The 21,102-nt window shown below is 35.9% G+C and overlaps 2 protein-coding genes across 5 annotated transcripts; one reads left to right on the forward strand and one right to left on the reverse strand.

Annotated features, from left to right (window-relative positions):
• Positions 1 to 1,827: 1,827 nt before the first annotated feature.
• Positions 1,828 to 12,096, reverse strand: uap1 (UDP-N-acetylglucosamine pyrophosphorylase 1). 3 transcript variants are annotated; one of them, XM_043242410.1, is made up of 11 exons: positions 11,941 to 12,096; positions 11,042 to 11,334; positions 9,788 to 9,992; positions 8,723 to 8,898; positions 8,239 to 8,411; positions 5,197 to 5,390; positions 4,596 to 4,736; positions 3,831 to 4,019; positions 3,604 to 3,645; positions 3,040 to 3,106; positions 1,828 to 2,560 (listed from the first exon to the last, which is right to left on the reverse strand). In XM_043242410.1, exons 2-11 carry the CDS (start codon positions 11,316 to 11,318, stop codon positions 2,468 to 2,470), a joined length of 1,557 nt encoding a protein of 518 aa, XP_043098345.1. In that variant the 5' UTR covers positions 11,319 to 11,334; positions 11,941 to 12,096; the 3' UTR covers positions 1,828 to 2,467. The 3 variants fall into 3 exon arrangements, with proteins under 3 accessions (XP_043098345.1, XP_043098344.1, XP_043098346.1); XM_043242409.1 differs by having other exon boundaries at positions 3,040 to 3,115; XM_043242411.1 differs by lacking the exon at positions 3,604 to 3,645.
• A 621-nt stretch (positions 12,097 to 12,717) lies between these two features.
• Positions 12,718 to 20,436, forward strand: uhmk1 (U2AF homology motif (UHM) kinase 1). Of its 2 annotated transcripts, none has more exons than XM_043242041.1 (8): positions 12,718 to 13,379; positions 13,901 to 14,193; positions 14,535 to 14,726; positions 14,864 to 14,958; positions 15,035 to 15,111; positions 15,201 to 15,299; positions 15,398 to 15,486; positions 16,096 to 20,436. In XM_043242041.1, the coding sequence occupies exons 1-8, from the start codon at positions 13,079 to 13,081 to the stop codon at positions 16,240 to 16,242; spliced, it is 1,293 nt and encodes a 430-aa protein (XP_043097976.1). In that variant the 5' UTR covers positions 12,718 to 13,078; the 3' UTR covers positions 16,243 to 20,436. The 2 variants fall into 2 exon arrangements, with proteins under 2 accessions (XP_043097976.1, XP_043097977.1); XM_043242042.1 differs by having other exon boundaries at positions 13,901 to 14,004.
• The last annotated feature ends 666 nt before the right edge of the window (positions 20,437 to 21,102 follow it).

Below are 21,102 nucleotides of genomic sequence, written 5' to 3' on the forward strand. Positions count from 1 at the left end.
AGAGAGAGAGAGAGAGAGAGAGGAGAGAGAGAGAGAGAGAGGGAGAGGGGAGAGAGAGAGAGAGAGAGAGAGAGAGAGAGAGAGAGAGAGAGAGAGAGAGAGAGAGAGAGAGAGAGAGAGGGAGAGAGAGCGGGAGGGAGGGAGGGGAGAGAGAGAGAGAGAGAGAGAGAGAGAGAGAGAGAGACTAAAAAACTAACATTCTGAGGATTCTTGGGAAAATGCCAAAGTCCCAGAATTCTTCGTGCCATACAGAAGGTTTCAATTAAGTCAGACTCCTGTGGCCAATCAGAAGATTTTCTTGAATATTCTTTCTTTTTTTTTTTTTTAAAGTCCAACATCATTTAGCAAAAGCAAAATTCAGGACAGCAAGTATTAAGTTTATAACGTCTTTCAGAATGTTCTAAATATTTTATGTGCACATAATCAGCTATTTTCCTTTGCCTTATGTCGGCTCTCATTACTGGTAGTTGTTTAAAATTAGCTCTAGGCGAATTTTCTTTTCCATATGTACGTTTCTTTGCATTTATTGTCTTGTATCCTTATGAAATGTGTTAATTAATTCTTGGATAACTATGAATAGGGTATGTGAAAGATAACTCTGGAACTGTTAATCTATATACAGTGTAAATAAAATACCCATTACGTTTTTTTTTTTTTTTTTTTTTTTTTTTTAAAGATTATTTAAGTGATTGCTAGATAATTCTCAGTGACTTCTGTGAATTTAGTTTGCTTTCCCCTTTAAATCCCTCCTCCGTCTCTATAGAGGAAAATCATTCTGCAAGATAATGAGAAAAGCAGTCCCAACTTTTTTCACCATTAGCTCTGACTAGAGACAGGATATTCAATTATAATTTATAGATGGAAAACTGATACAGAACTATTGTTATAGGGGAACAAATTCAATAAAATTCAAACTTCTCCATTCATCTGAAGAAATCTGTACACTGCCTAATTTGATTACCACTAAAAATCAAAAGTTTCCCAAATTAAAAACCCAAATGATGGCCCCTGAGTTGTCATTATCCAAAACCACAAACACTGCATTATTTGCACTAACCATCTGCCTGAGTTAAAGTATCTTCCTGAAGTACAGAAAAGTGGCAGCACACAAAGAGACAGACTGGATTGTCTGCATCTGATTGTGAACAATTAAAAATTATGCAGGCAATGTTTTAAAATCTTTCATGTTTTCAATTAAATATATCCTCATGACTTCAACACTGCACATTAATTTTCCAAAAAATTATCCTCTAATTGATGAGCTTTGTTTATTCTGGGATTGAGATTGATGGACCTTCAGTAGGTCAAAGTATATATTTAATATTTTCTCATTATAGCAATGATGCAAACATTGTCCAGATTCATTTATGTGATTAGTGTAAACAGATGCATTAAAAAAAAAAAAAATGTTTAGCTTTTTTTTTTTTTTTTTGTATTTGGGTACAATGAAATCATTTCAGAATTCCTGGAGAACCAAATTAAGTGGCAGGAACTGATACTTTCATTGCCAGCTGAAGGCAACACAAGTCCAAGAATTCCGAGAAAGTGTTTTCACCGTATCCAAAAAGGAAGACAAAAAATACCAAGCTTAAAAAAAGATTTAGAAATATGTCTGTTTATAGTAATCACATGCTTGAAACCAGGAAGCATTTGTCTCTGCTTTAATGTGAATGCGAAAATTGCAGCAATTTTCTCAAATGTCAAATTAAATGTAATGTAATTTTCCAATTTCCATGCATCTTGTGCAAATGTAAATCAAGGCGTCCCTATAAATGGTAACTGAGAAAAGTATACAGAAATGAAGGTAAACAAACAAGGAGTCGTTCATCATGATAAATTAGTTTATACATGGATGTGCCCAAACAAACATAAACGGTGCAGACAAAGGCTATTTGAAGGAGTGGGACAGCTAGACTGTAAAAAGTGAGATGGTGTCTCAAAGTACACATTTTCTGAAGCACCGTCAGTGGCAGCAACCGATTCCAACCAATCAGAACTTCTCCCATAAACCCTGTGCTGGAAAGTCTGATGCAGTGTCACATTCCCACTCACTTTTTATCGTCGAAAGCATACCTGTTAAAAACAGACATCCATAGAGAAGACCAAACTTTGTTTTACATGTATGTACATTTTCAAAGAGCGAAACAGGTTGAACAGGAAATGCCTAAAATCTTAGCAGTGACCATTCATGCAGCGTATCATTTGATACATCTATATATAAATTAAATGACTGAACACAAGTTCCAATTCTAGAAAAAAAGCACTGCACATTAATATAAAAATAAGTCTTCGCAAAATAAATAGCTGGATTCTAAAATTATTCGATTGTGATTAGCCTTCTGGCACCCTTCGTTCATTTTATTGCACAAGAATTTCATGGTTTCCTCCACCCTGGCAGGAAGTGAGATGAAGATGAAGAGATAAAAGCCTTCATTTTGGTTTCAAATGCAGCAGCTGGTTTGAGGTTTTACAGGCCGTTCTTCACAAGCTCGCGGACGCCGTTCTCATCGATGACCAGAGTGGGCTGGAAAGCTTTTCCATTCACAAGATGCTCCAACCCCTTGGAAACAAGACAGGCTATTAATTTTTTGAAATAGGAACTAGCAAGTAGAGTATGAGGCTTAAAATGTTTTCTTTTCTCCTTGCACCTAAACATTATATGTGACCCTGGACCACAAAACCAGTCATAAGGGTCAATTTTTTGAAAGCTGAATAAATAAGCTTGTTAGTTTGTTAGGAGAATATCTGGCTGAGATACAATTATTTGAAAATCTGGAATCTGAGGGTGCCAAAAAAAATAATACTGAGAGTCCTTAGCAATACATATTACTAATAAAAATTAAGTTACAAAACATCTTCATGGTACATGATCTTCACTTAAATATACTAATGATTTTTGACATAAAAGGAAAATCAAATCCCATACAATGTATTTTTGGCTATTGCTACAAGTATAACCATACTACTTGAGGGTCACATGTCAGATTAAAATACTCTGGGATTGATATTAAAAATAAAATAGGCCTTTGTGACACTTACCTCACCACCATAAGACACAAGAGGAGAGATCTCACATTTGATTGGCAGGTCTGTTCCATCCTTCAGGCTGAGGCACCAAAAAGACGTATAGATTTTTATATGTATAGCACTGCCAGATTAAGGATTAATCATGTCAAATATGATTAAAACAATTTTTGCTTCAGTAATCACAATAAATGAATTCCACTCCAAATGATTGACCCATTAGATCACCACAATTACTATATGCACAATGCAAACATTTTGAATACATTTAAATATTCATAATAGAAAGCTGCCATTTTGCAGTTGTGGAAAACTTGGTAAGCACCTAAAGCAGATTATGTGTTATAATGACGAGCAGCCTCGTTCCATTCAGCATGCCTGATGCCCATTTCCCAGCATGCATATTATTCTGCTCGTTAGTAGCTGCTGTTTGGGTCAGAGCCAGTTTAAAGACGCCAACCTTTACCACGGTCATCAGGGATTGGACACCTTCTCCCACTGCGCTCTAACAGCTACACGGAATCTACTAAGAGCGAAGCCCCATCACCATGCACTACGTACGACAGTGAGAATAGTTACTTCTGGCTGACTTCAGGTGTGACTGTCCCTGCTGGTCCATGTCTAGAAATGTTACACAGGAAATATAGCGTGATTAAACTATAGCTGCAGATAAAGGGGAGTGAAGCTGAACACAGGTGGGAAGGAAATATGGGTTTAAAGAGATATACTAGCTGGAAATGAAAATTCGGTAAGCACCAGGGTTAGTAAATAATGACAGAATTTTAATTTCTGTGTGCATGCGTCACCTGGGTATAGCAGGTATAGGGGTTCCATTCTCATCAACGAAATGTCCTCCTGCATTTAAGATCCAGCGGTGATGCAGGGACATGAGGGCCTGACGGGCTGTAGTGGGGTTGTCCTTCCCATCTTGACTGTCTGCATTTTTCAACGGAGAAAACTCGTCTTCTCTCAGAACTTCATATACCACAAATGTTCTGCCACACACAAACATGTTTCGGTAAGTTTTAACTAACTGAACAAGCCTGAAGCAAACTTTACAACAAAAAAAATATTTTATTTAGATATTTTATTTATTTAGAAAAAAAATAGAAAAGGGTTAGAAAGCTGTCAGATTTCATTAAAAATAACAATAAAAGAGTAATTAATGACAGAACTGCCAGTTAAACTATCCATTTAAGTCAGTTCACTCATTCTCATTTTAAATGATTTAGCATACAGAAAAGATGTTAGAAATAATGTTCTTGTTTTGTATATGATTAGCCTTAATTATAGTCTTTAAGACAGTTTGGAGGCTTTTTAGGCCTTTGTTTTAAGCCTAAGAATTAACGTCTCAAAGAACCGTATGACAGAGCAGAGGTGTCATTTAAAAGCTTTTTTTCATGTTTCTAAAGTTATTTCATAATGACACGAGTACACTGCACTGTCTACACACTGTGTGTAAAAACCTGCAAAATACCTAAAACACTTATGATACAGGTGTAAAAGAGGACCATTCCTGCCAATAGCACACATACTAAAAACAGGAATGGGGGAAAAGTCCGGACACTAACTTGGCAAACTGAAATATGTCGAAGACAAATTTTTCCATCTTAATCCCATTGGGTTTGTCAGGTTTGATTAGCTGTCCTTGTGTGTTCACGTAGGGGATTTTCTTCTGTGCCACATGGTGTTGCAACTGTGGCTCATGAGTCCTAAAATTAAGATATAGAGGTATAAAGACAGAGCGATGGACAGGCAGACAGTAACAGAAAGAAAAGTGAAGCATGTTCTTTCAGTTAAAATTTCATAAAAATGACAATAAGAGAACACGTCTGGCAAAGTCATCTGTGTTTAAAATACCAGACACTCAAAAACTGCAGATGTTCCTCTTCTGACTTTACCTCATTCTCAGTGCACATTAAAGTCAGCTCCATCCTGTCTAGTATTTACAAGATGGCAAACCTCATTGGAAATAGCTCATAGAAATAGCTGTACTGTTTAATATGTTACGGAGATCATTGCCTAGCGACAAAATATCATTAAACAGGTCTTAAAGCTGTGAGTAGATCTAAAATTAACCTACATATTTTGCCAAAAATAAATGTGAAATATTAATTGAAAACTACTGTGACATTAACAGCTGACTCATACAAAGCATGGATATTGACCAACCTCACAATCTCTTTGAGGAATGTGAGGGTGAAGAAGTGATTAGCTATGTTGCCGGCATTAAACATAAGGCGTCCATCAGCGCTTCGTTTCTCTGCTGTTGCCAAGGTAATCTCGCTGTATTCCACTACTTGATAACGCCCATCCACCTTACAGACCACGCCCACTGCCTCTGTCGGATTGGTCTTCTCCACAACCTGTCAATCAGAAACAGCAGATCAATGTTTGGAAACAGCACAACATTAATGCATTTTTTCCAGTATTATTGCATTCAAAACCATTCATAACCTACAGATTAACTTCTATTTAGACAATCCAGTGCTCACTGTAAAATCCTGATATCGGTTAATAACCACCATAATTACATTACCGTTAAATATAACCCAAATGTAGCTAATCTAAATGTACAATAATCATGGAGGAAAAAAAAACAAAACAAATCACAGTTTTCACAAAAATATGAGGCAGCACAACCATTTTGAGCTGTGAGAAATGTCAAATACCAAATGAGTATATTAGATATGGTATATTAAGCACTGAAAAATACAGCTTTGCCATCACAGGAATGAAAGTACATTTTAAAACTTATTTAAAAATTTTTTTTTTATAATATTTCACAATGTTAGTGTTTTTTTATGAATTTATAATATATTTATATCAGCCTTTGCAAATGTAATTTTTTTTTTTTTTTTTTTTTTATACTTTTTCACAAACTTTTGAAAGCTAGTTTTGATGTTTGACGTTTAAATTCATATTGTAATTTACTTTTATAGACAGTTATTGTTTATGGTTGTAATAAGAATACAGTCTAAACTTAAAAAAAAGAATTCTAACTATATATGATGGTAGTTAAAGCAGTTTGGATTACACAATAGCTGGGGGAAAAAAAATGATTTACTGTAACAAACCTTGTAAACTCTTGTTAATGATTTAATTTGATTTAGTTTGTGCCGAGTTATCAGTTGTCATAAAAATTGTATTACGTGTCAACTGATAACAGTTCTCAAGTACGTAAAGTACTAAGCCCAAGAATAAAACCATTTGTTAAAAAAGTCTTTTTTAACATTAAAAGGAATTTAAGTTGAAAAGACAAATCTATCAATATATAAAGTGTAATTTTACTAAAAGTACTAGACGAGCTGCAGTGTTTGAATGAGCCACACACTCCAGTGTGCCGTGTTTGCCTGAGGTCTGTGCTAAATTACAGCAGAGGCAAAAGCAGAAAACCCTTTCCATTCATCTGAGTAACAAATTACAAACTTCTCAGATGATGACGGGTTAGCATTGAGGGGAAGCATCGAGCTGAAGCCACTTTAAGTGCATGCTTCAGAAATTATGAGGGGTGGGTGGGTCCAAATATTCTTACCATCGTCCCCCTGTCACGCAGGAACTGTTTAATTGCTAGCAGCTTCAGAGAGCTCAGTATTCAAGACCAGCTGTTGAGTATTTATGTCTGAACCAAATGTCACATGCAAACACTTTCATGAATCACACTTATGATGCAGTTTGAGACTCAAAGGACGCTTTTTGTTCACCTTGTGAACTAGAAAACCAAGCTCTTACTTAAAATAAAAATACTTCTATGAAAAATTAGATAAGTCTAAAGAAATATTTATCTAGACGTAAAACGAGCAATTCCAGATTTTGAGAAATACTATTGTCATTACATCATTAACCGGTCACACAAGAAAAACATGTCGAGTTTCACTCTTGCGTAAATGGTTCCAAAGAAACACACCCACTGTGCATCATTTCACAATTGTCACAGATACATATTTAGCATTTTTATTATTAAAAGCATCTTCATTCCATAAAACAAACAGGAATGCATGCAAGCAGTTCAGCCTAGTAATTTGGTTTCCACAGCATCATAATAACCACTATAATACGTCATAAACCGAGGCTACACTGAGAATAATGGCTAAATTAATTGGTATCCTGCATCACCAGGCTGGTTATATAAGAGTTTTAAAAGGCAATTTAGCTCTTGACTGGAGACCATTTAAAATGTCCAGAATAACCACTTTTCCTTGTAAAAGTATTTTTCCCTTCTTGTGTACGCAGATTGCAAAAGCACATGTGAACAAGTTACCTGAATTTACACCACAATTAATTACTGAAGGATGCGTGGCTAAGCACAGGGTCCCATCAAAACAGTTTGAAAGTAAACTTCATTAAACAATTTTAAGAGTTATCGAGAAAAAACAAAAAGAGAGATGTATTTAAATCGAAAATACATTAAAAAAGTCATAATTTACAATATAATATTACAATCTTCAACTATTTTATTTAAAAAAAGTAAATTATTCCTGCAAAAGAAAAATCTTTGATTTTCATCAGTCACTTCAGTCTCCGGTGATTTGGTGCCCAGGAAACATTCTTTATTATTATCATCAACGTTAAAATCTGAATTTTTGTGGAATCTGATTTTTTTGTTGCCCCAGATGAAAAGAAAGTTCAAACGAGCTGCATTACGTTATCACGGTCACTTCTAATCAATGTAATGTGTGCTTGCTAAATAAAATGTCATCTAATTTAAACATGTTTGAATGGGGTATCTGTGGAATGTTACCTCACAACACCCAGAATAAAAAATGGTATTCACTTTATTAGTAAAAGCAGTATTAAATAATGATATCTATGGACTTTTAAGGTAAATGGTTGCCATGGTTTCATTGTATTTTAATATCGAAATGTTTACATTTACATATCAGTGCACAATTATGGATTATCATCTTGTATCTACTTTGTTTAGTTTTTTTCCGGAGCAGCTGCTCCATCTGGTGGACTAACAAAACAGGATTTGTTTTAAATGTGTGTCAATGAACTTCTGAATTCCACAATAAAACACTAGAAAATAGTTGAGCCAGGGAATCAAACATAAATACAGACACACAGACACACAAAAGTTGTTTAGATAAGGTGCACAAGCTTAATGATTAAATGAACAAATTCGTATGCAAAATGTATTTCCATAAAGCTTTTTGCATTATGCATAGAAGAGGAAATACCTGCAAGGGCAGGGCTGGTATGTTAAGAACTGACCTTTGCACCACAATCAGCTCCTTTTAGTGTACAGAAGCCAATGAAAGCAGGATCGGCCACTTTCACAAGAATGTTGTCTACACAGTAGACATGGATGTAGGAGATTCCTCTCATCTCCATGTCTTTCACAATGTTCTGTGTCCCAAGAGCTCTGTACAGGCCCCCATTTCCATCTGAATGAGAAGATTCACAGAAAATATACAAGTTGTGAATATTTACTTGAGTATTTATAATTCTGAATCCGTTCAGTCTTTTTTATCATGCTGCAGGCTAACTGTAAAGTCTAATTAACCTGGGGTTTGGGATATTTTCATGGGTTCTAGAAAAGTGTTTTTGATTAAAATATGGTCTATGGTTCAGATTACTTGAGGAGGCTTCAATGTTTCACTCACTAACATGCATTATTTATATGCATACCTAATGAGTGAAGATGCTTAAAGTTGTCTATACAACTAGAGATGATAATCTTGCTTAAAAACCTTACCTGGTGCCATGGACAGTTTGCCTTTTCCTTCTAGAATAATTTTCCCATTAAAGTCTACAGCGGGAAGCATGCCTTGCTGAAAGAAGAACACATTCTCTTCCTTCAGGCCGAAGTATTTCTGTTGTATGAAGAAAGTTTTGGTCATGTCCATTGTTCTGCCACTTGTCATAATGTACCTGATTGAATCAAAACATTGATCATGTTACTGCAAGTCCAATCTCTTGACAGAATCTTAGCTTAAAGTGTAATTTATTGTTTTTGAAAAAAAATAAATAAATACAAATAAATATATATATATATATATATATATATATATATATATATATAATATATATATATATATATATATATATATATATATATATATATAATTTACTCTTGTTATCTGAATTTACAACAGTCATTACTCCAGTCTTAAGACACATGATCAGAAATCATTTCGATATGCGGACTTAGTCCTCAACAATTATTTCATAACATCACAGCTGAAAATTAAACTAAAAATTTTGCTAATTAATATGTTTGAGAAAAATTACTGCATTTCTTTGCAGTAGAATTTTACAAATAACTTTTCATTGTCACTTTTGCTGAACAATGCATTTTTTTTGGCAATAATGTTTTCTAAAAATGATGGTAAAATTGTGGTGTTCTTTAAATTATACGCTCATATGACTAGATATCAAACATAGACATTAGTCTTTAAATAATGCCCTATGATTTGAGGTGATCATTAGGGCATCACGTATCATAGGTCTGCTGGGCAGACTTTGGCTATAAAATCTTTTTTTCTTGAGGTCTGTCCTAGTTCCTCAGGACGACATGCTGGTTACGTCAACCTGATTTCACACTGACTAAACCATTTAATGACATTCATAGCGGGAAGGTCGCTTGCATTACAGTAAGGGGAGAAACTTCCTTAAGATCAAAACAAGTCTGATAATCCAAGTAATTTGAACAATCATTGACTACTCCTTCCTTTGGGAATTTGGAAATGGTTGCCTACGGCTCCAAATGTAAGTGCATTGTAACAGAACACATTTGATTTGTGCTTCTTGATCATCTTACCATGGAATACAGCACTTCCTCGAGTGCTGTTTTTCAGCGAGCTGTTCTAGTCTTCTGATTCGTTCCGCCTGGATCTGAAAGAGGGTTTTGTGAGAGGGGAGGCGTACGTCATACATGCCTTTTGGATATGATACACCCAGCCGTGTCCCTTGCCCTCCAGCCAATAGAAGAACTGCCACTTTGTTCTCTGATATACAGCGAAGGCCTGTGTGAAATGATAGGAGGATAGGTCAGGCAGGCAGGTGTTAATACTATGTCATACAAACCAAGGAATAAACAAACATAGGTCATTGCTTACATTGAGCAAGCCCATAAAGTGAAATATGCTTCCTTAATGTACAACTGAAACTCAACTTTGGCAAGAAAAGAGATGGATATTGTAGGTATAAAACCTGGATTCTTTAGCAAACAATGTGTGTCTAATTATTTGCAGATAACAACAGATTATCTTTATAGGGGATGGTTTATCTAACATAAATTACTGTCATGTTTGACGTTACTTCACCCATAAACAGCGTTGAATATGGTAAAATACGACTTTAATGCGATATAAAAATTAATTAGTAAAAAAAAATTATTAAATAAAAAAAAAAAAAGCAAACAAAACATGACACACTCTTTGACGCACTCTTTGAGAATCTTGTTGAGAATGGTATGATTAAAGCTGATGTGATGCTGAATGAGCTCAACATGACTGTTGCAAACACTTACATCAAATCTAACCAGAACCAGATGTTTTCAATCCATTTTGAAGCATCCTCACCCAAAAATGGAGTTCTGGGACAAAACAGTGTTTATTTGAATTTTAAACCTATTGTTATTTCAATAACCGAGTACCTTTTTAGACAGACTTTGGGCAGAACTCCTAGGCTGTTGATTTCTTTTGTCTTGGGAGTCATGATTTGACTAAGAATGGTTCTCTGGGGTCCATTTGGGTGGAGAAGACATTGCATCAGTCGTTATGTTTTGTTGTGCAATATTTCTTAGCAACATTTTTTTCTCCTCAAAAAAGACTTAAAAGAATTACTATCACATTTGGGTTATATTATATGAAACATAAGTTTTTTAAGTTTTTAAGTTTTTTTAAAACAGCCTTTTATATAAAATCCTCTACCTGTCTGCTTGGTCAGACAAGGAAACCAAGCGGCTGACCAGCTAAACTCCACCTTGGCTAGTTTGGGATGGCACTTGACGCTCAATAATGCGTGTGATGGACACAGGATTGCTGTGAAACATTAAAATATCTGAACTCACCCTCTTCTTCCCATTCTTTGAGACATTCACGATCGCGTGTTACGCTTCCCAAAACTTCTCGGGGCACCGGTTCCATTCTGGTGTCCACCTTCTCCTGTGAATTCTGCCCAGACGCCTTCATGGCAGTTTCAAAGAATTTATTGATCTCCATAAAGTTCAGGCTCTCCAAATCCTCAAACATTTCAGCTTGTTCCTCGGGGCTTAGCTGGTCCCAGTATTGGAGAACATGAGGCTGTCTGGCTTCAGCGAGTCTCTCAGACAGTTTTCTGGTGTCCATGGTCTTTCCTTTAGATCTGGATCAGTCAGTGATGGAACAGAGGCAGAAGCAAGTGACACGGTTTATCTAAGAACCTCACCAACAGATATCCCTCTCTTATCCCACCCATAAATTGATAACTACTCTGTGTACGTGCTAGGTCGAATAAACCCAAGGTTGGCTAAGTCTAAGGTCAGGTGTTTCCTCTCCTCAAAGATTAGTATCATTTTTGATTGGCTGGAAGATAACATAGACCATTTCTGGTCATTTGAAAGCTTTGAGACAGTAATTAAGTTTGATACAATTCTGATACTTCCCATATTCAAGACATAACAAGTTCAACATTAATGAATGAAAACACCTGGTTTATTAACGACAAGATATCAAAATTTATCACAGACATTAATAAAAAGGAACACGTCGTCTTTAGATATGAACCCCGTAAAAAATTACCCACATCTAGCCCATATTTTCTCTCAAACTCAAATCTATAGACTGGTAAAACTGTGTTTGATTAGAGTTGCGTGGCGGTACTGTCGCCTGCACCCTGTCGTTGACAACAGTAACGTTACGGCTCTCTGCCGAACCAAACAATGCGAAATAATGTCGCAAGGCAAATTTAACAACATCATAATATTCTTACCTTTCGAATAGCTGCTGACCACTTAATACTTCCCTCTCACTTCAGCAGGACTAAAGACACGGCTACATCTCCTGAGAGCACCGCCTTCACTGCTTGAGATCCTCCTCCGAGATCCGTCAGAGACTGACGTGGCAGGACACGCGGAAACGCCAAACCAGTTTACAGAAAGCTCCACCTCCTTCAGACTTAGAGGCGGGTCTAACAGCCTCTATGCAGTCTGCGAATAGACAGGGGAGCTGTCACTCATATCGTCGTAGCCAACAGTGAAACAGAGTTTAGGTTAAAGGCGGAACAATACTGAAAAATACATTTGTATTCAAGTTTTCATTCATTTGCGCAGTTGCAGAGCCAAATGTAACAACACAAATTTAAAATTTAATCAATTGTTTTTGAATTAATTAATGAATAACATTGATTTAATTTAATGGAGTAATAAAAATGGAGTAGACATGGAGCATTTTAAATCTAGAATTTGCTGATTAAAATTACGTTTCATATCATACTTAATACTTCACATATAGCATCATATCAAGCCATGTACCCGAATTTTAATTAAGGTAAATGGGGTTAAATGCTTTTTTATTAAAAAATATTTAAAATAGTGGATTCCCAAAAATATAATAAAAGCCAAGATGTACGAATAATATTTTTACCATACATATACCTTTGCTAATTTCCATTCATTTTATTTAATATGGTATTATGGAGTAGGCATGGAGCATTTTCCACAATTTAAACTTAATTTTCTTGACCGTAGAAAACACGACTTTGAATAGCAAAGTCGTCATTTCCGGTATCATGGCCACCAAAACAGTGGCAGGAATTTGGCAACTCGGTCCAAAACTGGGTTTTATGGATCCGCTGTGTCTTTGAGGCGCCATCTAGGCTTTTCGGATCGTTAAGATCCGACTATGGTGCCCCACTTCGCACCAATTTGGGCGTTTGCTTTAAAATATGGCATTTGAATCCATGTTCGTTAGCAGTTGGTAGTAAGCTGTAAACTTTGGCATGCAGAAAATCACTATGCAAAGATCAGTTTAGCAAAAAAAAAAAGTTTCGGCAAAGGGCAACTAATGGAGCAAACACTACTCACTACAAACCTAATAGTATTTAACTCCGATTATTATTGATATTACTCATGGCTTGTAGTTCTGGCTCCAATGCAAAAATGTCCGGTCCAAATGTCAGCACACCGACCGTGGCAGTGACACCAGACGCCGTGGATCAGAAGACAAACCCAGTTGTATTTGAGATTTACGGAAAGATCTGGAACGTGCAGGCTCGTCTGGGACAGGGCGTCTCGGCCTCGGTGTACCGGGTGAACTCAGGCCGGGCGAGCTCTGCAGTCAAAGAGTTCCAGGTGGACGCGCAGGGCGGAGATTACGGGTACCTCAAGGAAAGCTCTGTGCTGGAAAAGATTCAGGGACATAAAAATATCGGTAAACCACACAGACAAAAAGAACAAGCTAACAAATACACAATTAAACCAGTGGTTCTCATAATTAAGCCAGGAGTACATTTTTTAGTCATATTAGTATAATCTAGGTTGAAGTGCTAAAAACAAAAGTATTGTACAACATAATACTTATATTGTTGGGTTTATTGGCCTGTGAGTATATTGGGGACCACTGATTTAAACAGCTTTGTATGCCATTATTATTATTAAAATCATGTTAAAAAAGCCAAATTTTGTTAAATTGATGTTTCTTTCACCATAGTAAGCATGATTTCCCTCCATTACACAAAAGCAACATTTTTGCACCCCTTGTACATCATGACTGGAATCAAATTTTACCTAGTCATTCATAGAGAGGTGTAACCTATAGAATGAGTACAGCTACTATATATATATATATATATATATATATATATACTACTATATGCTATATCTTATATACTTTCTTACTTTCTTCTTATGCAATTTGCCATTGAGATATGTTGTAACGTTGATATTTTCCAGTGACGCTGTATGGGATGTTCACCAATCACAACTCTTTTGGTGTGGCCACTCATTGCCTGTTGTTGGAGCTTTTGGATGTGAGTGTGTCAGAATTGCTGGTCAGGGTGAGTAATCAGGGGCATTCCATGTGGTTGATTCAGCACTGTGCCCGTGATGTTTTGGAGGCCCTTAGCTTCCTGCACAGAGAAGGTTACGTACATGCTGACCTCAAGCCCCGCAACATTCTCTGGAGCGCTGATGACGAGTGCTTTAAGCTCATTGACTTCGGCCTTAGCTTTAAAGAGGGACACCAGGTGAGGAGTTTGATATGGTTTGCCTGAGACACCTATTCATTTGCTGTCTGAATTTATTCACGTAAACTACCGTTCAAAAAATTTGGGGTCTGTATAATTTTTTTTGTGTTCCAAATGTTCACCAAGTGTTCATTAATTTGATAAAAATAGTTGAACAATAATATTCAAATGTTTTTCATAGCTGAATGATTTTGTTTTTTTTATGTCGTTAATATTATTTAAATCATCGTAATATACTGCTGACCTCAAACTTTTAAATGGTAGTGTAGTATTAATGTGCCTCAGTATTTAGATCTAGGTGTCTAGCAGTGAGCCTAAGTGTTCTTTCCTGTTTCTTACAGGATGTGAAGTATATCCAGACCGATGGATACAGGGCTCCTGAAGCCGAGCTGCAGAACTCACTGGCCCAGGCAGGTCTGGAGAGCGATTCTAGCTGCACAACCGCTGTGGACCTGTGGAGTCTGGGAATCATTCTTCTAGAGATGTTCTCAGGAATCAAACTAAAAGAAACTGTGAAGTCTCAGGAATGGAAGGTCAGCTGTGAAGCAGTACTCTATATGGCCTTAAATCATGTCAGATTTAAATCTTGAATTAGTAGTCTGCTGTTCCTCGAGCTATTTTGACCTCTTTAGCTTCGCTAAGACAGCATTGTGTTGTTGTGTCTCTACAGGATAACAGCTCTGCAATAGTAGATCATATCTTTTCGAGCAATGCTGTGGTTTACCCAGCTATCCCTGTTTTTCATTTGAGGGATCTGATCAAAAGGTAAGTATCTAAGCATTGTATTAGTGTGTTCTTTAGACGTGACTAAAATAAGTAATGTGTGTCTTTACGTTGCAAGTATGCTTCACAATGACCCTAAACTGAGAAGCACAGCTGAGACCGCATTAATCAACCCTTTCTTCAGCATTCCCTTTGGTTTGTATGACTCCGCATCTAAAACATTGCTACATTGCCCAGTGTTTGGTGTTAAAACTTTGTGAGTGAGGGAATGCTTTGGGTTTTAGCACCTCATATTGAAGATTTGGTTCTTTTGCCTACACCTGTCTTGAGACTACTAAACGTGATAGATGACAACCACCTGTATAATGAGGATGAGTACGAAGGTGAGTCTTTGTCTGTTTTATCTGATATAAATGTATTTTCACTATGGTTTCTTTATTTAGTAGGTTCCAAAATTACATTTATTTTTTGGTTTTCTTAGATATAATAGAAGATATGAAAGAAGAATGTCAGAAGTATGGCACGGTTGTATCCTTATTGATCCCAAAAGAGAATCCCGGCAAGGGACAGGTGAGCAAAATGGAATTTGAATAGTGAATGTCATTTTTCTTTCAACCTATCATTTTCATTATATAAACATGTTTTATCTCAATAAAACTGATGTAAAAATATTATTATCCAGCAACCGTAAATGGCTCAAAAACATTGAAGTGTATTGTGAGCTTATTTCTTTTTAATTAGACTACACTTTTATTTGTACAAGACGATGCAATAGACTTATTTATTGACTTTTATTTAATGCACTGCTTAGTTATATATAAATTAAAATATTAATACAATTAAATGAAAAATATTACATTTATATTATTGCTGTAATTTAATAGAAATAATATTTACAAACGAAAAAAAAGATTTCAAATAAAGATTGTCTGTACTTGCATACTATCATACCATAACTACAAACGTATATGTTTTTTACACATTTTTTTTCACATTTATTTCTGTTTTCAAGCTCACAAAAAAAATTGTTTTTCCCATGATGTTGTTGATTCAGCAACTGCAAAATAGTGCAGCAGGAGTCAATTCCACCGCCTGGTGAATAGAGAGGCAATGGTTCAGGTTGTATTGTGCTGGATACTGTTCAGTCGTGAAGGTTTATTATTTAAATAACCTTTGCAGGTGTTTGTGGAGTATGCAAATGCTGGAGACTCCAAAGAAGCCCAGCGACTGCTGACAGGACGAACGTTTGATGGCAAGTTCGTGGTCACTACGTTTTATCCACTGAGTGCCTATAAGAGAGGTTACTTATACCAAACTGTGCAGTAAGGCTGCATACAAAACATGTAAATTACAATCATGCGATTGCTTTCAAACCCTTGATCTGTGCATTATACTATTGTGCTACCTTTAATACTTACTTGTGTCACATAGATCAACATTGTTGTGAATATAGGCACACATGCAATTTAACTTGGGTGGAACAAGGAGAAAAGTTTTAGTGCCTGCTTCCAACTTCCCTTTTTTTACTAAATCGTCACACTATAATAAGACAATTATATTTACCGTGTGATAGATGATTGCAGACATTCAATATGTATGCTTTTTTTTTTTTTTTTTGCAGTGGGTTTGATGCACTGCTTTGGTTTACACTGCCTTCTAAACAACAGATCACTTCAGAGACTAGGTTTACATGCTTTTTGAATGTCTACGATTCTAAAAAAAAATGTGTAGTTTATGTGGCCTGTTTTCTTCCGTTCTTTTTTTCTGTTGTTTTAGTGAAGGTATGTTGGTATTTCCAGTAATTATGCACATATTTATAAACTACTGGCAAAATACACTGGCCTGCATGCACTGTGGCGTGGTTAACATTTATGTTCAACTTGACCATGAAAGCTGTTTAACCGCATTTAAACTGAAGATGGAAATCTGCAGAGAGAGCACAAATACGACAGAGCGGGTAGCCTTGTGCTATAGATCATTCTTAAGTGACTTTTTTTTGCTTATTCAGGGTTGACTGGAATGAGGCTCCATGTCTAACACAAAAGCCACAATCTTTCTCATCCAAAACCTCTTGAACGTTATACAATAGTTTTAGAATTTTGAACTTGAATTCCAAAGGATAATATTAGTTTTAGTAAAAAATGTGTCTGAAAACTCATCGAAACATTTAAAGTGGACTTAGAGAAATAACGTAACTCATACCTTCATAGCACAAATATGTGAAAATTAAGGAGCAAATAATCTAATCTGTGTCTTTATTAAGATGGACTGCCTTGGTGCATTGAGAAATAATGCTGTTGTTAGACTCATTGACTTCAAAAATGTTTTTCAGAAAGGCTTAAAGCTAAAATGCTTGCTACAGACACGTTTAAGTCAGTTATATCTACTGTTTGAATGGATTTTACTATCTGTACAATAATGACAAGTGATTTTGCAATCATAACGCTATATAAAGGTTTTTCCAGTTGTGATAGGTATAGTGTTCCTGGTATCATTGTGTTTTCCAGTCAGTTTGTCTGTGATTGCATGATGTGGAGTCTGTAATAGTTCTAGTACAGAGCTTTCTGACACTCTTCGGAAGTTTACTTCATAAATATCGCCTGGTTCTTTTTTTTCAGTCATCCTGGATTGACCAGCATTGATTGTTTTTCTTTTTACCGTCCAACCAATGCCATAAAGTCAGTTTTCTCTGTCCTAAATTATAGAAATATGATATTCACTTCCAAGCTGTAATATGATAAGTGTACAAGACAGTGTGAAAAAAACAGACTGGTTTTCTAGATGTAGAGGTTTAAGCTTTAACTACTTTTTTTGTGGATTAGATGGCATTGTGGCCAATAGTTATTATTATTATTCACTTTTTTTTGGAGGGGAATGTTTTAGGACTGTTATTGTAGGAAAAGGGCACTTTGGTTATGCGTTTTCTGAGTGTTAGTCATTCCAGAAATGGGCTATTTACTGAGCATTGGAAAGAAATTGTTATTGATCTAGATTTTATACACTCATATCTCTCTCTCTCACACTCTTCCACGCTAATGGTGATGACATTTGAGAGAATTATGGAGATGGTGAGCAAGAGATATTTTAGTATCATGCCCATGTAAATCTGGACTGCTGCCATTGGTAAATGTGACTCTTGGAAAGAAAAAATCAGTTGCTAAAACATTTGAGCTTGACTGTCTTTAAATGCACTACGCATTGGATTGTGCTACTAATTGTAGGCGTTACTTGTTTGGGAAAACCTTGTAAGTACAGCAAGAGAACCTGTATGAGTTTGAATGAATGAATGAAGTAGCCCAGGCTGCTTATTTACATTGTCTTGTTTTATTCCTGTTTGAGACCGGAGAACGCCTACATTGAACAAATAACTGACATTTAGAATGTTAAATAATGACACTATATATTTAATCAGAAACAAGAAGTTCTGATATTATTACAAAATTTACATTATGATGGAACTATGTTGTTTATGAACTATGCAGGTCAAGGAAAATTGCTTACATGCAACAAAAAATTGAAAAAGGATGGGAAGAGTTCAGTATTTGACATAAATGTGACAACAGCAATAGTTGCCTGTGAGTCATCAATACTTTAAATCCACCCCGTTATTATTATAAATCCAAAATAAAAACGATCATTTACTTTTCGCTCAAGCAATGTCATCAAAGCTGCTCAAATAGAAAAGCACAAAGATTTCTTTTCACAATTAACTACTGCATAGAACCTGAGATGGGTGTCTGTCAGGGATCATTTCATGCTGCCTTAATTTTTTGTATGCTGTAATAATGTCACAGTCAGTAAATGCCAGACTGTGAGAAAAGTGCCAAAAGCCTTCCTTTCTTCCCTGCCACCAGCAACCAAGGAGAAATACCCAAGACTGCAGGGAAACCATATATACACCGCATACACCTTTATCTTAAATTGCATTCAAATGCCTTTAGATGTGTCCAGAAACAATAAAATGTGTTCCAGTTGGATGCCGATGCCAGAGATCACATAACCAGTAAAGCACAGTGCTGGAGTTTAGTTGGCCTTTGTGTCTGTGTAGTGAATAATGAACCTCCCAAGAGAAAACACTGCAGGGTGTAACCACAAATAGACATGGGAGTGAAATGCTCTTTGGGCCTTAATAACTCGACAAAGCTTGGAGAACTAAATGGCAGCTTGAATGGTGAAAAAGATTTTGAGTTGGTGACTACTAGAACAGACGTATTGAAGTTTTAATCGGAAATAGAGAAGATGCACATAAACGACTTCTACCTTCGTATTTACGATCATTTCTTTTGCAACCCTCTTAAAAATGTATTGGCTTCTTTCTTGGTTTCAGTATTGCAATAAAGAAAGGTAAAGTCATACATGTCACACATATCTCATTGCATGCATATGACCATTTAAAGGAAAAGGGCAAGAGCTTGACAGTGGTTTAATGGGGAAGCGTGAACATAGGCAGTAAGGTGATAAGTTGGCATGAATCGTGTAGATGATAAAATATAAGGGTGAAGGCCAAAGACTGAATACGCTAAGGTGAAAAACAATCAAGAAAACTGTGTATTATGGAAATCAGCTATTTTTTTCTGCACTGCATTGGAGGATCGGAGGTTTAGATGGTTCTTCAAACCACGTGTTAATTTGAAAGCTGAGTAAACACAAGAGAAGTGAGTTAGTGTGAGATCTACTGTTTGCAGTGAAGTTATGGTAACATTCTGACTTCACAAAGGTATATAATGCGTATAGAAACATGATCAAAAGGTTTGTATAATTGGTGTTTACAGTACATTTGTGATACGTAAGTGCGTTACAGTGGTTGAAGTGCAGGGTTTTTAGGATCAAAGCAGTTAGGATAATGATGTGAATTCTGATGAAATGTCTTATCAATGATTTGTATGCAGACTCTATTTACGAGTGTTCCCTTTAAACATGTTTATGTGCTTTCATCTTTGCCAATCATTTAATTGTTACTGAAAATACAGATTCTCAACAGTGAAAACTCCCTCCAAAGCATTAAAAATGTTTTACAGGCTGACATTTAACAAGATTTTTTGCAAATCTGTTAGTGTAGATGTTTAAAGTGTAAAGCTCACTTTGGTAGCAGGAGATTATAATATTTAATAGTTAAGGTAAATAGAAATTGAATGAAACTTTGGAGGTGTAGTGCTGGTGGCTTGCATTACCATTATATTGCTCCATTTTCAGACAATCATGTATTGTTTTTTTTTGTTTTGTTTTTTTACCTTCCTCATTTTTTTGTCTTATCCCTGTGACTGAGATGTGATTGGTCGAAAGACAATTCTTTGTGAAGCTCTGCCTTAAAGTCCACATAATATGTGGCAGGGAAAACAAACTAAACTTGAACATGCTACAAAGTATAAAAGTGATCTAATATTGAGTGTGAGGATGAGTGTTTTCTGTATTAGAGCAGATGATAGTCCATTGAGGATCATGGGAGACTGATTAAAAGCTCTGGATGGAATTAATAATATTCATGTTTCTCACAATAAAATGTTAATGTCTGTATCATGACCTTGTGTCTTTGTTTCGTGAGTGTTTTTTTTTTTTTTTCTTTTTAAGATGGAGGCTGCAACTTCGAGCTACTTCTTAACAGAACAGTTTTATTTCAAATTTAACTGAAAAATGTTATAATGCAAGCGATTTACAGACCACTAGATGGCAGCTCTGCCTTTCTGACTGTTAGTGTACTGCAACTGCCTTGAAAATGAGTAAGGGTATTGTGGAAATGGATACCATTACTGAAAGTTAAGCAAATTTGCCACTGAATTCATGCACAGCTGTAAAAGCATGTAAGAATAATAATTGTACAATGCGTAAGGAGCATAACAAGGCATAATGCATGAAAACTAATATTATATTATACACAAAGGTTTCAGGTGTTACCTAGTACTTGATTAGTGTAAAATATCTCCTATATGTCCAATAAGAACTCCTAACCCTTTGAATGTTTATTAAATACTTATTTAAATATATTTGTCTACGTTATTTACAATGTTTAAAGCGATTGTATGTTTTCATCTTTAAATGTAGTAAATCAAATTCTGACGAGCCTCCTCAGACTTGATGCACGTGCATGTTGCCAGATTGACGACATCAACAGGAACGAGAAAACATGACCATGAATGAAATGAAATATGACGTGTTTTCACAATACAGCTGAGTAAACTGGCGGTGGGT

This window comes from Puntigrus tetrazona, chromosome 6 (assembly GCF_018831695.1).
Source record: "Puntigrus tetrazona isolate hp1 chromosome 6, ASM1883169v1, whole genome shotgun sequence".
Lineage (NCBI taxonomy): Eukaryota > Metazoa > Chordata > Actinopteri > Cypriniformes > Cyprinidae > Puntigrus > Puntigrus tetrazona.

Coding starts and splice junctions, on each gene's coding strand:
- uap1 (XM_043242409.1), bottom strand. CDS start 11,318: ATGGACACCAGAAAACTGTCTGAGAGACTCGCTGAAGCCAGACAGCCT. Junction 5,391..8,238: donor GAGCTGATTGTGGTGCAAAG/GTCAGTTCTTAA, acceptor TCTGATTGACAG/GTTGTGGAGAAGACCAATCC. Junction 3,646..3,830: donor CCTATACCTGCTATACCCAG/GTGACGCATGCA, acceptor TAACATTTCTAG/ACATGGACCAGCAGGGACAG.
- uhmk1 (XM_043242041.1), top strand. CDS start 13,079: ATGGCTTGTAGTTCTGGCTCCAATGCAAAAATGTCCGGTCCAAATGTC. Junction 14,727..14,863: donor TGAAGTCTCAGGAATGGAAG/GTCAGCTGTGAA, acceptor GTGTCTCTACAG/GATAACAGCTCTGCAATAGT. Junction 15,300..15,397: donor TAATGAGGATGAGTACGAAG/GTGAGTCTTTGT, acceptor TGGTTTTCTTAG/ATATAATAGAAGATATGAAA.